General features: G+C 39.3%; 1 protein-coding gene across 14 annotated transcripts in view; it reads right to left on the bottom strand.

Annotated features, from left to right (window-relative positions):
- robo2 (roundabout, axon guidance receptor, homolog 2 (Drosophila)) overlaps positions 1-15,773 on the bottom strand; it is a 357,891-nt gene that overhangs the window by 274,549 nt on the left and 67,569 nt on the right. For 2 of the 14 annotated variants that reach the window (XM_032502239.1, XM_032502249.1), the window contains exon 1: positions 11,216-11,653. The exons of the other annotated variants lie outside the window; for them this stretch is intronic. In XM_032502239.1, the coding sequence (XP_032358130.1) occupies positions 11,216-11,339 (124 nt within the window). In that variant the 5' untranslated portion in view covers positions 11,340-11,653. Of the gene's footprint in view, positions 1-11,215; positions 11,654-15,773 lie in introns of those variants that run through there. 14 annotated transcript variants of the gene reach the window in all.

Here is a 15,773-nt window from a genome sequence, read left to right as displayed (position 1 = left end):
TACGTTGTCCATTATGAAATAAGCAATAAGCATAGCTTTTTAAATTTCCTTGAAATATAATGACAACCTCCTCTGTTCATCAGATTTTAGCTTAATCATCTAAAACACATTTCCTAACACCTTGGAAAATCTTTGAACAAAAGGACGAGAACATAATTAGTCATCAGTACAATTACTGCTGATTACTATTTCAAAAGCAAAAAGGCAAGGCAATTAATTCCAAATGTTTAAATTTCTACTGCCAAGTTCAGTTGCTACTAGGGGTGGAAAAGTACACAGAAGTCACGGTTTGGTTCCCACCTCGGTTCAGACATCACGGTTCGGTACAATGGAGGGAAAAGCAAAACAAAAATGCAGAAGGCAATAGTTTTTTTTTTGTCTCAAACTGTACCAGCGAGTGCCATACAGTCTCTAGCTGCAGTGTGTAAAGTAAGATATAACAGTAAACAATAAGTACCCCAGTTCATCGCCAGACTCCATCTGTAACTTGTAAACAAAATAAGACAATTGGCTATAAAACAGAAAATACAGCATCTCTACAAAAACAAACTAAACTACCTGATTAATGCAACGTTATCACGACGTCTCCTATTGTTTTCAACAATAACTGATTAAAAGAGCTAGGGAGAGAGGGAGTGCGATGGATGTACTCACAGAGTGACGGCTGACTCATTATGAATGGGTCCAGCACGGGTCAAATGGCGGGTCAACAGAGCTAAACACATTATGTGTATGAAATGTCTGTATCGTCACTGCGCTGCATTTTTATGAACTATGATATTCTGACCATGGGTCACATCTCTTGCAGATCCAGCAGGCTCCGTCTCACACGCTGTTACTCTACCAACCGAAGTTAGCTGTGATAACTTCCTGTGTTTTTTGCCGTGGCGGCCGCGATAGAGTTACCAGCGGAAACACTGGTACAAATACAGGTTTTCCTCTCATGCTTAACAGTATACAGCTGTTTTAATAACAATTAAAACTGTAGACAAATGTCAGAAGTGGGGCTGCACGGAGAGTAAGAGGAGAGAGAGTAGAGAAGAGATCCAACACAGGCACGGCTTTACAGAAGAAATGGGTCATGTGACGCAAAATTAAACCATATCAATGTAAAAACAACACTGCACCGGATGCGAGGACTGTAGGTGCACCGGTGCGTCTTAGAGGAAAAATATGACTCGCGCCCTAGAGCCCTGTAAGCAAATTGTCTCCTGTGTCAAAGTCATGTGTGAGACTTGTATGCCTGACCATCAACTCTGAACTCCTTCCAATGCCAAACATAGACGATGCATGATTACACTAAGCCTTGAATTTCCACCGGTTGCCCAACGGCTGCGTTCTGACTCCATCCCAGCTCCGGCGATCCCCAGCCCTCCGGAGCAGATACGCAGAGCTTCCATTATTGCCGGATGCCGGAGAGCTCCGCAGCAATTCAGCCCAGGGCAGATTGTGCGAGACAGGAAGTCGAGCAAAGAAACAAAACATCCGGTTAATTTTCATAATAAAATACACTGTGCTCCAGCAAATCATATTTTCCTGCACTACACCTGGAAAATGTCATAATGGGCGGAGACAGGCCTGAAGTAAACAAGTCATAGGTTCTGTGGTTCTGTTTATAGAAACTACATCCTGTTATATTGTGTGATCATACGTGAATTTGCGAGATCACGTGGGTCCCTGGGATTTCAGCTGACATGCAGCAAAGGGCCGTAGGTTGTAGTCGAAACTGGGCTCGCTGCATCAAGGAGTAAACCTCTGTATGTGGGCGCCTACCAACTGAACTATCCGGGTGTCCGGGAACAACAATCTTTGACATTAGTCCAGTATTAAGCAAGATCGTTGCAGTCAGCAGCGGCAAAACAAACTACAATGTAAGTTAATAAGGCAATTGTCCAGCTTGTATTTATGTTAGCTAACTGCTTGTTTTGCCACTGAACGGTTCAGATTAATATTCTAAATGTCTGACAACATTATGGAAAGGTTTTCTACGGAGGTTGACCTATTTGTTAAAGAGTAAGATCCATTTTTGAACATAACATTTGTGAAATTTTGTTTGCTAAACCCACCACACTCCATGTAAATAAACTTTATTTATCATCGTAAAATATGTGTCATTCAAAGTTCACCAAAAAGATGTTTGGGGTTGTCTTTACACTTTTCAAACCATCACAACTCTAGCTTTGGTTGAAATTAACACATTTTTTTCCGATTTACATAATAATATGTTGGCTCTATAAACGCTAAAAGTATTGTTTTTATTGTTTTTTGTTTTTAATCGAGTCTGGTGGGTTTAGCGCTAGTGACCTCAGAGCTGGTTCTGGTTAAAAACTAAACTCTCAAGGAGGTTGTAAAAGGGCCTCTCTCTGTAGGGATCCTTCCTTTGCATAATGTTGTCAGACACAAAGAATAATAATCTGAGACTTTTAGTGGAGCAATTTCAAAGATTGTTGTTCCACTTACACACAAATCACAGGAAAATAGGGTCCAGGTTGAAACCCAGGTTGTTACCCTTTAAGTTAAATAAGGAGTTACAACTTCAATTTCATAAATGGCACTAGACTGCACACAGAAGACACATTTTTAAAAATAACTCTTCACTTAAAGCTTAAAGCATTTGCCATTTTGGTGACATCTTTGTGAGGGCAAGAGAGGGGATCTGGATAAGACGCATGCTAATGCAAAATGTAAAGGGGGCCTTTGTGGACACCTTAATCTGGCAGTGAAAATCCCTTGCTTCATATAAATGCTGCACTGACATATTTCCCACAAAGCCAGAGCTTCTTGCCGCATCTCTGGGGATCCAAAATGACATTCAGCATCTGGTTGGACAAACCTTCTACTGCACAGGCGTGTTGCAAAATGTAGCCCACTTTATTTCCCATGGACCCACATGTAACCAAACGGACTGCCTGCTCCACCAGGAAAGAACTGGTGGAGGTTATTTGTGTGTTTCAAAAACTTTGTGTGCAAGTCTGTACACGATGTAAGATTTGTGAAACAAAACTCAAATGGTACAATCTGACTAAAGCATAGTGCTGTGGTTTTTATTGACCGATTGGGTCAGTTTAATGCCATCAAACTTAAGGCCACAGTCTATGAAAGACAGTGACAATATCTGGTAATGACAGAAAGTCAGAGTTTTACCAGTATATTTACTTAAGCTATGTCCCTGCATTTTATTTTTTTATGTGCATCTCCTACCAACACAAGCCCTATGTGTACATCCCAGCTCTGTGCTGCACAGCAAGAGGCTGTTGCTTGACACACAATATTGGACAAGACAGTAACATGGAACATTTAGAGGAGGATGGAGTAGGTACAGTTGCGCAAGGCTTGCCAGCTGTGATAATGATGTATAATTTAATTGAAGGCTGTGCTTCTATCCTCCATAGAACTAAAACTCCTCTTCTCTTGTCAATGCATTATTCAGACTAATGGTGACCCTGAAATAGAAAAAAGCTTCTTATCTCTTTAAAGTTTTATTGCAGAGAGCAAAGAGAGGTAAGGAGGTATATCAAAAGAAAGTGAGTAATAGTGAGGCAGATAGTCACAGATAAGGTAAAAACGCTTACTGAGATATAGTTCTGTCTACTGACATGCTTTGTGAAGGATTGCCATTTCTGACCATGACAGCGTCATCTTCCTGGCAACAGTAGAAATATTCAGTTGGGCCAAGACTCCAGAATTTTCCTCCATCCTTAGCTGCTGACATTTCCAAAGAAATAATAAGAGAGAAAGATTTCTTAAAAACACAAATGTCTTGGATGGCAAGTTAGAGAAAAAAAGCTTTACACATACTCCTCTGCAGACTACCTCTGTCCTTTTGCTGCATAACAAATATCTATAATATATAAATCAAAAATGTAAAGAAGAAAAATTGTATTCCTTCGTGATCATCATCATGACCACCTTCATCATCTCCAGTGAGCAAATAAGAGAGAGAACTAAGAGGAAAAGATATGGAGCGCAGTAAAGCACCCATGCATACATTATTACACATGGACCATCTTCACATGTGACCGAGCGGATACTCTGCAACTTGGCTGAAGCAAAGTCAGGGAATGACGGGGTGAAAGGGTCCTAGGCAGTAAAGCACACCCATTTCCATTAATCACGTTAACTTGTCATATTTACAGTCGGAAATTCAGCCATAAAACACTGTTATTGTAAAGTGTTATTTCGGCTGCAATTAGAAACCAGATTCATTAGAGGACGTGTGACTGGAATGTGGCAATTAAGCTGCGCTGTATGGCAAGTGGGTTGGGGTGGTGGAAGTACAATACCCAGTGATGGCACTTTACCAATTTACTGAATCAGTTATTTCACTGAGTCAGTCTTTAATTGCCCACAATAACTAATCAGTCTTTAGATTAACAATTACCTTATGTTAAACCCACAATTTATATGATTAGGAAAGCTAGGTGTTACAAGAAAATGTATATTTGTATATATAATTGTACAACATCAAGAGCATTTAACCTGTTAATAGTGTAAAAATATTATTATTATTATTATTTTGGCTGGCAAATTCCAAAGTAAATTTGTGAGTAATAAATAACAAAAATATAAGCAGTAATAAAATTAATATTTTATAGAGCAATAGGAATGATTCACAAGGCATTTGAGGACATGAAAAAAACTAAGTTGTGAAAGATTTTACGTTCCGTGCCTCACCTTGTCTTATGACAGTTATCTTCATTCAGTTACCTTTAGGTTGTTTGGGTTTAAGACAACTTTATCTTGGAATTGGTAAAGATCACAGAATTCATCTAGGCTTTATAAGACAATTTCAACATCATCCATGAAATCAATTTCAAACCAACATGTAGCTTTTCTAAATGTGATCTTTTCTCTTCTGTCTATCCTCCATGGGTGGAAAAAGAAAACATTGCAAAACTACAGCTTAGATGAATTTAGGAGACCTGAATCTCGTCATGTCACAAAACACAGAAATTAAACTGTTGCCTAACATCAAGCGAACACACATCTTAGACTGCATAACATCTCAATTTTAGCACTACAGTTTGACCAGTGTTAGAACTATATATTGTTTGGAAGATGTTAATCTTATGGTAATTATGTTTTCAGAATTCTCAACATTTGTATCCATGTGTCTATTTTACATATATTTATCTTGCATATTATAGTATGATTGTTTTTACAATACCCTATAGTAAGACAGAGCCAATGCTATTGCACAAAATATTTTCTTAACACTGGATTTGGTTTGATAACAGCCATCTGCTGCTCTAAATTAGTAGCAATATCATATACTTAATGTTGACTCAATCCTGTTAACACTGTATCTGTAATCTCGCCCACACTTTTCAGCTTTTACGCATTTCATTTATTTCTAACAAGGCGTAGGCCTACAAAATTAAGGAAAGTACATATGAGACATTTGAGAAACTGATTCTTCTCAACTAGCAGTAGGCATAAAGTTTAGTGATCTAATTGGAGAGAATGAGGAACAGCAGGCATATTTTCAGCCTTTCTAGCCTAGTAATTATGAAGGAGCAAAGTCTGCTCCATTTTAGATGTACTTTCTGCCTGTCTTGTAAACATTTTGTTCATAAAAATCATGTGTTTGGCAGAACTGAAAATATGGCCTACTTTTTGACATTAGCATAGATAGGATTCTGAAAATGGTTCCCACAGTTCTCACCAGTGAAACCACACTGAGTCACAGTGTGTCAGCAAAACGTCACAGAAACAGATAGTGAGTAATTTCCTCCTTGCTCTATGACAGCCATCACTGTGTTCCCGGCCCCAAGACACAAGTCAAAACATATTAATTGAAAGTAATGACAGTGATTATATTTTTCTGACAGGTTGGTGCCTAATTTTCTCCCAATTAGTTTGTATAATGTTTCTATCCCCCCAGCCTATTCTGCCTTCCGGCTAGGGCCAGGGTATGAGGGGGGGGGGGTTGGGGATAATATCCATTAATAGTACTTCTACAGAAAGAGAATAATGGTCTGTAAAACATACACTTCATCAAAAACTATAGCCGCCTACATAAATAAAGATAAAAACCTCTAAGGTCTAAGCCCTTTTCCCATCTTTTGGTCGCCTGGTCTTCTTGTGTAATAATAACATGTATAACCTCAACCTTGTTATCCACAATCAAGTTGTAGACATTTATTTTTAGGAGAACCTAGACTATCAGAATACGCATGCTGCGCTGATGTCACATGAATGTATAAATTGCTAAATAACTGTACAAAAGAAAAGAGTAAACGAAAATGAAATCTCAAAGAAATGAAAAGTCTCACAGAACAATAATGACAGTTCCTTTTGGCTTTTGAAAATTGTTCTTCTAGGTGTTGGCCATCAGGGGAAACAGAAATAACTTTAACTAACAAAAATATGAAACTTTGTGGGATTTTTCCCATAAAATTCCACACGCTTTTAACCAAAAAATTAGTTGTGTCATGTTCAATGTATTATCTGTCTGCTATTTGACATCAGTAAGCCAAATCATACTCATTTCAGCCTGTAGGCTACACTCTGCCGTCTCTGGCTGGTCTCTTTATTCTCCTAATACACACACACAGACCTAGGAAATATGACCCTTCATTAAGGGCTCTCTATTCGCTGAGCAAACTCTTTGGGCACATTACTTCATGTAATTGGTCAACCAAGCTGTCAGTCTAAGTGGAACTGCGTGCAGAGTCTTCGCACCGGCTCTGAAAAGTCCCTGTCTTTACAGCCAAATTTCTAAGGTTCTGGAAGTAAGATGTCTCTAGAAAGGGCCGGCTCTAAGCTATTCAGCTAGTTCCACGCCGAGACGATCGGTCCAAAAGTCGCAAAGCAAACGATACATACAAGCAAGTTGATTTCTGAATTCAAAATCATTTCATGTTACAAAGGCACTGTATTGATTAAAAAAAAGCTTTGTGATGGGCTACAATTGTCAGGACCACGATGAAACACCGCTATCCTCTGGTTCTAAAAAAACAAAAAAATAAGTCTCCACACTGTATTGATCTGGAGATATTAAACACATGAGACATATGAGGTACATGTTTTTCTGTCGCAGGCACCAGCGCTGACCTAATGGGACTAAAAAAAAAGCTGCTAAAGTACTGATCAAATTAGGTAAGAACATAAATTATTTTAATTAAGCTTTATAGAATAATTCCAGTTTATTTAAACTGTATTTTTCTAAGTAGCTCTGCAAATGCTGCAACATCGCTAAACAAGTCAAACTGAGTAACAATCACGAGCAGGCAGCAAGACACAGTTTAGGCATATTATTATCTACTACTTTATTAAAAAGGTAAAGGTGAAAGTTAGCACATATGTAACTTAAGAAATAGTCTCTCACTACATAGAAAAACAGTGTGCACAACAAGAATCTAGGTCAAAAGTGAACCAGAAAGCTGGTCAGTAAACTGTCATGGATACTTACAGACAGTTTGGATAACTTTTTTTACTGCTCACCTTTTTGTCACTTCCAAATAAACTTTAAAAATATAGGTCTATCAAAATTAGGGTGGTCAATATTTAAACAATGAGTTAATGAATTTCTTGTAGTCAGTGCAGCCCAGAATAGCACTCACTAACTGTTATTGAGTTATGTGCAAACACAGTGATGAAGTAAGTAATTTGGGCTGTTGATGTGTAGTAGACTACTTCATTCCTGTGTGAGTAGGATGTGTTAATATTCATTCCTGCTCTCCTCTCCTGGTCCATGAATCGGATACTCTCTCCCTCCCATCCCAGATGGTCAGATCCACACAGCTACAGGAGAGAGGAGAGTGAGCGGTAATTCTGTAATAGTTGTTGGTCACTTCTTTTTACCATTAGTCTTTCAATGATTGCCTCTGCAGGTCCCTGCTTAGTAAATCATTTGTTGAGAACATTACGAAAAATGACCCTGTTTCTAAACCTGGGCTAGTCCACATATCGTTTGTCTTCAGAGCTCTGTGCAAACACAGCCATGCTTCTCTCCACCTGGTACGGTCTTCACATTACCATTTATTGCAGTTTGGTGGGATCGTAATACATCCAATTGGATTTCCGCCCTATTGCCAGGCTCACTTCAATCCCTGCTGCCCCTTATCTAGGTGCATGTGTGATATTAGTTATGGAGGCTCTCTCTGCAGGGTGGTATAAGAATATAAAGGAACTGTTATTTTCTGGATTCTGGCCGATGTTAGACATCATGCACAGGAAGTAAGTAAATGGGTTGTTTCTGAACGACAAGACCTTTAGAACTAGTGTTCCATTCTCTAGAGATGAGATTGCAATAAATAATGTGCTGTTGCAACCTTCACCATACCACAGCTGGTACACCTAGTGTTAATCCACTGACTACCCACAGTCAGCGTACATCAGGCTGTGCAAGGATGGCTGAATGTCAAAGTGAAACAGTTGGTCACACTGAATCATGAACACACAAGGAACTAATAAATACAACCGTTTAAAATGTTATTTCTTTCCCATTTTGTCTGAAAATTCAGTGTTTTCTTTAGGACTTTTTTTAGCAGTGGGGGCAGGTCTGTCCAAACAACACTTAAAATGCACCTAAATTACAAACGTGAGCAAGGGCGTTCAACAATCGCTATTATATTGAATCAACAGCAACGTGCAATTTAGCTAGTAGGTGAAGAATACAAACAACAAAAATCATTAGTTAACTGAATTTAAATTAAGATCTATAGACTAATACAATGACAGGCTTAAAAGAACTGACAACATAAGTTATATAACTTACAGTTCTCAAGGACGCAATCTCAACTGGCTAGTTATCCTCCGGACAGCGGCAGATCAACATAGAGGAAACACCGTTTGTTGTTCTCACATTATCCCATAGTGTGATACACTGAAGCATGCTCAGAGATTAGAAACATCACCGTGATCATTTTGGAAATATATACACCTTTTGTCTTTTTTTTATGTTATTGAACCTCACTGGTGCGTTTTTAGGGTGTATGTGTGTAAGTCTGTGTCTTGAAGATGAGTGTTTGTCTAAGATACGAAAACAAATAAATCTACTGCATAATGCAGATTATTTGACTACAAGATGACTTCCTTCATATTGTACAGTTTAAAATAGTTAATTGTACGTTAATAAAAAAAAGTCAAAGATTTGTCACACAACCATGTTTTAGTGGTCTTTAAGTACACAGGTCACATAAATACTGTAAATGTAGAACATAAAGCTTAGCCATATATTTGCTAATGAGTGAATAGGATGGTTTACAGCCATGCAATGCATTGCATTGCATTACTGCATGCAAACCTTCAGTGTCTTACCTATATAAATAGTAACAGCAGGGAAAAAATTGGTAATTTTGCAAACACTGTGCAGCGGCAAATGACACAAGCGTAAAAATCCTGGCGTTAAATGTGATAATGAATGGCAATTTACAGTCAATAAAAATCACCGCTGGTGAGAGAAATTCATGAATGCAATGCTGGCACACAAATGTAATGTTCAATTTCTATTCCCACCTAGTATATTCTGTAGGTAATGACAGGTAATCCATAAATGTTTGTCAACAGTGCACAGATCTTATCTTAATTATGGAAAATATCAGTCTTTCTAAAATGTGTCACAGAACTATAATTAAATGAGCAAGGTCACAATTCAGAGTATGGTTGTGGAATGACTTGTTCAACTGTGCACAGATAGGAATGGAGTCTATGGCCCAATTACAGTGAGGGAGGTCACTGCCCTCCATTTCACCAGAGGCCAGGGATAGCTTGGATTTCATACTGTATCTGCTTTTACCCTTGGTTTACAGATTGCTAAATAATATTGGCACCAAACACATCAAAATCCAACCTTGAACACATTTAGCTATTATTTAAAGTGATTAAAAAATGTTTTTAAAAGCTCTGGCAAAAAGAAACTTTATTCTCTCCCTCGTTTTCCTTCTAGCATATGTTTTTACATTGACAGAAAATAATCTGCTTAATGAAATGAAATTATCCTGAATTTGTACGACCTGTTTTAACACTCTTTGCACATATGAACTGATTAAAGCACAAGACGAACTGGACATCAAAAGAGAAATTCTTTCATTATCTAATAGTGAAGAGAGTGTAACATCAATCTGAAAGCCTGGTTCAGTCATTAAGTCAGAACTTCTGAGTGGTAACAATGCATGTCAGTGAGAAGTGCGTGGCCACGGTACAAGGGGGGTGCAAAAGAGATTTATTTGCACAAATGTAAAGTAGAAGACGTGACGCAGAACAAGAGCAAAAGCAAAGTGGCAAGGAATCATTAAATAGATCACAGTGGTGACACTGCCTCTTTGAAGACACACACGTCCCACTGAGCGTGAGCCTCGAGTGCTAACAATACCGATGGGCTGCAGGGAGCATCAATTCAGCCTTCTCACCGAGAACTAGCACTAAGATTAGAGGTTCCTTTAATCCGACAAAGGGGATTAAATGCTACAAGAGAGGCGAGAGGACCGCTCCCCTGGAGAGGCTGAGATGAATTATTAACATCTCTCCTCAAAACTGTTGATCTAAGTCAATAAACCAAATAGGACAGTTCTGAGACACTGGTGGCATGTCCTGCCAACCAAACATTTCAGGGTGCACAAAGTAATGATCTCGCTTAACACACTCCGCCACACCAAGAGAGCAGTGTGTGTGTGTGTGTGTGTGTGTGTGTGTGTGTGTGTGTGTGTGTGTGTGTGTGTGTGTGTGTGTGAGAGAGAGATTATTATGTGCTAACAGGGTGGAGGGGTTTCAAAAACACTGAAAGATAGCAACAGAACAGTAAAAGTAAAAACCCAAAACTAGGAAAAACGCAAAGAAGATTTAGTGTTTATTTTTGAACATCCATACACTGGCTAGCTACCAGTGAAAAGTTAAACAAAACCATTCAGTAGACATAAGTGGTCATCACTTTCTCCTACGCGAAAGAAGCAGGTCAACTTCCTTTGAACACCTCAGCTGCCACAGTGAGTCATAAATGTAAAGACAAAACTATACCAGAGGAAGAGCATTATGTACAGTATATGTCTAGACTTTTACATAAATCTGATGGTGGCACAACACATCCAATTCAAAAAGTGTATGTGTCATTCAAAATTTTAACTGTCCCACCCAAAATCACCTGAAAATCTCCATCAAATATTCCATTCATTTAAAGCATACTCATCTAGTGCAGAGCAGCTCAAAATCTCAAACCGAAATGTACAAATGAATAAACACCACAAACGCAGATCGTGGTTCCATCATCACTTACCCCCCTTGTTCCATCTGCCTTTAGTCCTTGCCTGATAGGTGAGTTCGGGACTACCAGACAGCACCAAGAGAAAAAAAACAAGTTCAAACACAGAAAGAAATCCAGACTTTGCCCTGAAAAACATGTCCAAGAGTTGCTGGCAGCCGAGTCACTTTCACATGGCTGAGTTTTCTCCTAGAGCGGCGCGGCTGTGGCGCATGGTAACCCACGCGTGGGCTGTCATCATCAGTCACGCTGGTGTCAGCAGTGGGTCTCTAGTCCTACCATGCTGCTCTGTGATGCCCCGGCTGGGTGCTGATCTTCAATGATGCTGAAGCTCCGAGTGAAGCCACATCTCTCCCTTTCTCTAAGCTCTGCCTCACCAGAGCGCACAGGAACCAAACAGGAACACACAGCTTGCCACGCGACGGCACGGCTCAGCTACGCTCGGCACAGTGCATAGGAACACACACTCACACACACTCCCTCTCTCTCGCTCGCTCTCTCTCTCTACGTCTCTATCACGCTCACTGCTGCCACCGCTGTTGATGCCGATGCTGGAGCTACTGCTAAATTATTTCCTGCCTTCCTCACTCTGGGTTTCAAAGGGAATTCATTCCTCTGTGCTCTGCTGTTTTCTTAAAGATTCACATTGTGGAAGAGACAAGAGGTGGTAGCTCAATCCACCTTCTGCACGCTAGAAAGAATTCTCAGGGGTGTGTAGAACTGAGGCTGTCTTGTAGTGTAAACCAACAAACAAAGAAAACGAAAGTAAGAATAAAAGGTGAGCAAAGGGGGCAAAGGACAAGCAAGATCCATATTTGTAGAGATGCTTTTTTATCAGGATGGGATTTGCGTGGAGATTGCATCTCCCTTGCCAAAGTGAGGGACAAGGCTTGGCTGGGGGCAATGGAGCATGGAGAGAAAAGAGAGTAGGAGATCAGAAAGGAGCACTCTGGTGGGTAAATTGTAGGGTCCTCGCCTCTTAACCCATCATCCCTCTCTGCTGTGACAGCTCATGGTCGAGAAAGTCAACAAATCATTGTGGAGAAATGTATTTTAAACTTTATTTATTTATTACCGTATTGGTTCCGAATACAAGACTCTTTTTTTTCTCGAAATACATCTGAAAAAGTGGGGTTGTCTTGTATTTGGGGTCTAGACTTTTTATGTTAATACACCCACAACAACAGCAATGGGTGTATCAACATAAATACACCCACAACTCTTTCTCTCCAGTGTTGCCAATAACACAAAACGAGTAAAATGTGTGTTGGCCTCCTAAATGAAGCGAGGCACCGTCCCTCACAGCTAGATAGTGCCAGGGCCTGAAACATGGAGAGACATGGCGATCGTCTCAATAAAGTCTCAGCTGGGCTCAAACCAGTTGATGGTCGCACTGCAACTCAGTTGTTCCAGTCGAGGAGGCTGACTTTAGAATGTAAGGGCGTCACCTGTTTTAACAGCCAATAGAGAAGTCAGCTATAAACTATAGAAATGAAATGATCCATAATTAAGGTTTACAAACAGCTGGTCAAAATAGCAGCGTTTTAGATGGAGCCTGAACAACCGCCCGAATGAAGTGTTATGTAACACAGTCGGGCTCGAAAGTTTGGCCACCCCAGGTAAAAATGTGTATTAATGTTTATTAAGAAGCCAAGAAAAGATGGAAAAATCTCCAAAAGGCATCAAATGACAGATTAGACATTTGTAGAATATGTCACAAAAAGTTAGATTTTATTTCCATCATTTACACTTTCAAAATAACAGAAAACAAAAAATTGGCATTTCCAAATTGTGGGCACCCTGCAGAGTTAATACACTGTACTGGCCCCTTTGACAAGTATCACAGCTTGGAAACGCTTCTTGTAGCCAGCCAAGAGTCTTTCAGTTCTTGTTTGAGGTATCTTTGCCCATTATTCCTTCCAAAAGTCTTCCAGTTCTTTGAGATTTCTGGGCTGTTTGTCACGCACTGCTCTTTTAAGGTCTATGCATAAATTCTCAATAATGTTGAGGTCAGAAGATTGTGAAGGCCATGGCAAAACCTTCAGTTTTCGCCTCTTGATGTAATCCACCGTGGATTTTGAGGTGTGTTTAGGATCATTATCCAGTTGTAGAAGCCATCCTCTCTTTAACTTCAGCTTTTTCACAGATGGCATCAAGTTAGCGTCCAAAATTTGCTGAAATGTTATTAAATCCATTTTGCAGGGTGCCCAAACTTTTGCAGACGCCATTTTTTTGTTTTCTGTTATTTTGAAAGTGTAAATGATGGAAATAAAATCTAACTTTTTGTGACATATACAAATGTCTAACCTGTCATGTGATGCCTTTTGGAGATTTTTCTATCTTTTCTTGGCTTCTTTATACACATTAATACAATTTTTTACCTGGTGTGCTTAAACTTTCGAGCCCAACTGTGTGGTCAAGCCAGGTAGAGAGAGACAGAAGATAGAGAGTGCCCAACGGTGTTAGAACAAAGCTGTGAATCAGAGAAATAAAACATGTTTTTTCCAATTCATCACTAGAAGTATAACTGTAGCAAGCATCTCACTATCACTAACATTATCCACATTCATACTTAGACGCAACAAATGATATATCCAGCTACAAGAAAAGCCTAAAAGTCGAGGTGTGGTCATGGAGATGATACACTGTCTAAAAATACAAACAGTCAGAGAAAATCAAAGCAGCCGCTATTAAGAGATTGACAGGAGAGTGTTTGATTACGTGGCTGAAAAACTGAATGATGGGATGCCCATTACCAGAGCAGGAAATATGTACCTTTACTTTAAATGTGACACTGTCATGTAAAAAGATATTGACAATATTATTTTATTTAAAAGATGTTAAAAAACATGGTCCCTGCTTGACTACACTACTTTTGGGGTTTCACATTATGAAAAAAAGTCCTACTATACTAAAAGTTTTTTAGTATCCCCTCCGTTTAGGTTCCAAGCAAGCTGAGGCAATACCAAAAGGTGACGTGAAAACCTGCAGACTACTGACTGGTCAGACAGAATCTTCACTAACCACTGCGTCCTTATTGCTAGCAACAGACAGGGGTGTCCTGAACAAACCGGCCATTTTTAAATAGTTTAGCCAGCGGTGTGCTGTTACTAGCATTGGGAAAGCACCATTACACTGCACCGTAACTTATATTCTTGTAATTGTATCATTCTATTTTAGCCTGATCATTTTCATGACCATTTTTAATTGCTCTTTTAATGTTTTGTGTAAAGCACTTTGAATTACCTTGTTGCTGAATGTGTAATAGAAATAGAGTTGCCTTGCCTTGCAACCTCAGCCTGTCAGTCTGTCACCAGGGCATATTGGACACTGTTGTGCTTGTCTGTCTCGGAAGTGCCAAGTTAACTGCACCGCAATCTTGCCATTATGTTACAATGCAGCAAACGCTGTCTGCATGAAGTTTTAAGAACTGTAACCACGATTGCGACCACTTTACCAGCATTGCCATGACTCACTGTGACTTAATGAAGCTCACGCTTACATGATTGCAGGTACTAAAATTTGACTCAGCTTGATTAAACATGAATCAGTCCTTGGTAGCACCAAAATCCTTTTGTTTTCTTTCTTTTTAATATGAATTTGTGTACTGATATCAAGAGACAACTTCTCACTTGACAAGAAATATTGTCACGTTTTAATATTGCGAGATCTCGTGGGACGAGGTCTTGTCCCAACTCTAATTTTAATTGTTGTTTTTGTCAGTTCCCATACACATTAGTAATTTCAAAAAATATATATTGGACGGAAATAAAGCAGATAAATATTTTCTTTTCTTAAATCACAGCACAAAAAAGAAATAGCAATAACCTCAATTGTTTAAAAAATATACTTAAAAAGTGTGGGACTTAAAATTAGTAAAAGGTAACTTTTCTTTGGCTATATTACAAGCAGTGTTACATTTTATTTTCATCTTTGACTCTTCAATGCTTCGGTTTGACGCTGCCTGGAACTGAAATGCTGCAGGGAGGGGTGCCACGCAAGTGTCAAGGCACAGGCAGTATTTATTGGAGAATTTGCACTTTTAATTTGGAACGTGATGCTTCGACACCAAAAGCACCGTTCTCAGCCATGCTTTGGCCGCACTCTTTGCAATAATTGCAATAATAATGTAGTTACCTCCACCGATGATGTGGTACAGGTGTCACGGCCAATGCACTGCAGCATTTTTCTTCACCAAAAAACAATCAATTGTTTTCTTTATTTGGAATTACAGGTATGTTTTCAAAGTTTAAGGTTAAATGAAAATGTTTAGTCACACTAAAGAGATTTTGTTGTTGTATGTTGCACTCTAGAGCCTTGTACTAACCATATCAGCTCTCAACTCCACAGAGAAAAGAACTATCCTATCATCAAACTTATAAGATGAACTACTGTAACTACTGTAGCTGTCTACGTCATTGCAGTCACTGCTCCAAGTTAGCACCTTTGGAAGCGCTGCAATGGAAACTGTTGGTCTGTCAGCCGCCACTGCAAGAAAATTGCAAAATAACTGTGGAAAAGCTCAACGTGTCCAATATACTAGAGTCAACATACAGTACACGTGTTAAATTTA

The sequence above is a fragment of the Etheostoma spectabile genome, chromosome 3 (genome assembly GCF_008692095.1).
Source record: "Etheostoma spectabile isolate EspeVRDwgs_2016 chromosome 3, UIUC_Espe_1.0, whole genome shotgun sequence".
NCBI lineage: Eukaryota > Metazoa > Chordata > Actinopteri > Perciformes > Percidae > Etheostoma > Etheostoma spectabile.
This window is presented reverse-complemented; position numbering and strand designations above follow the sequence as displayed.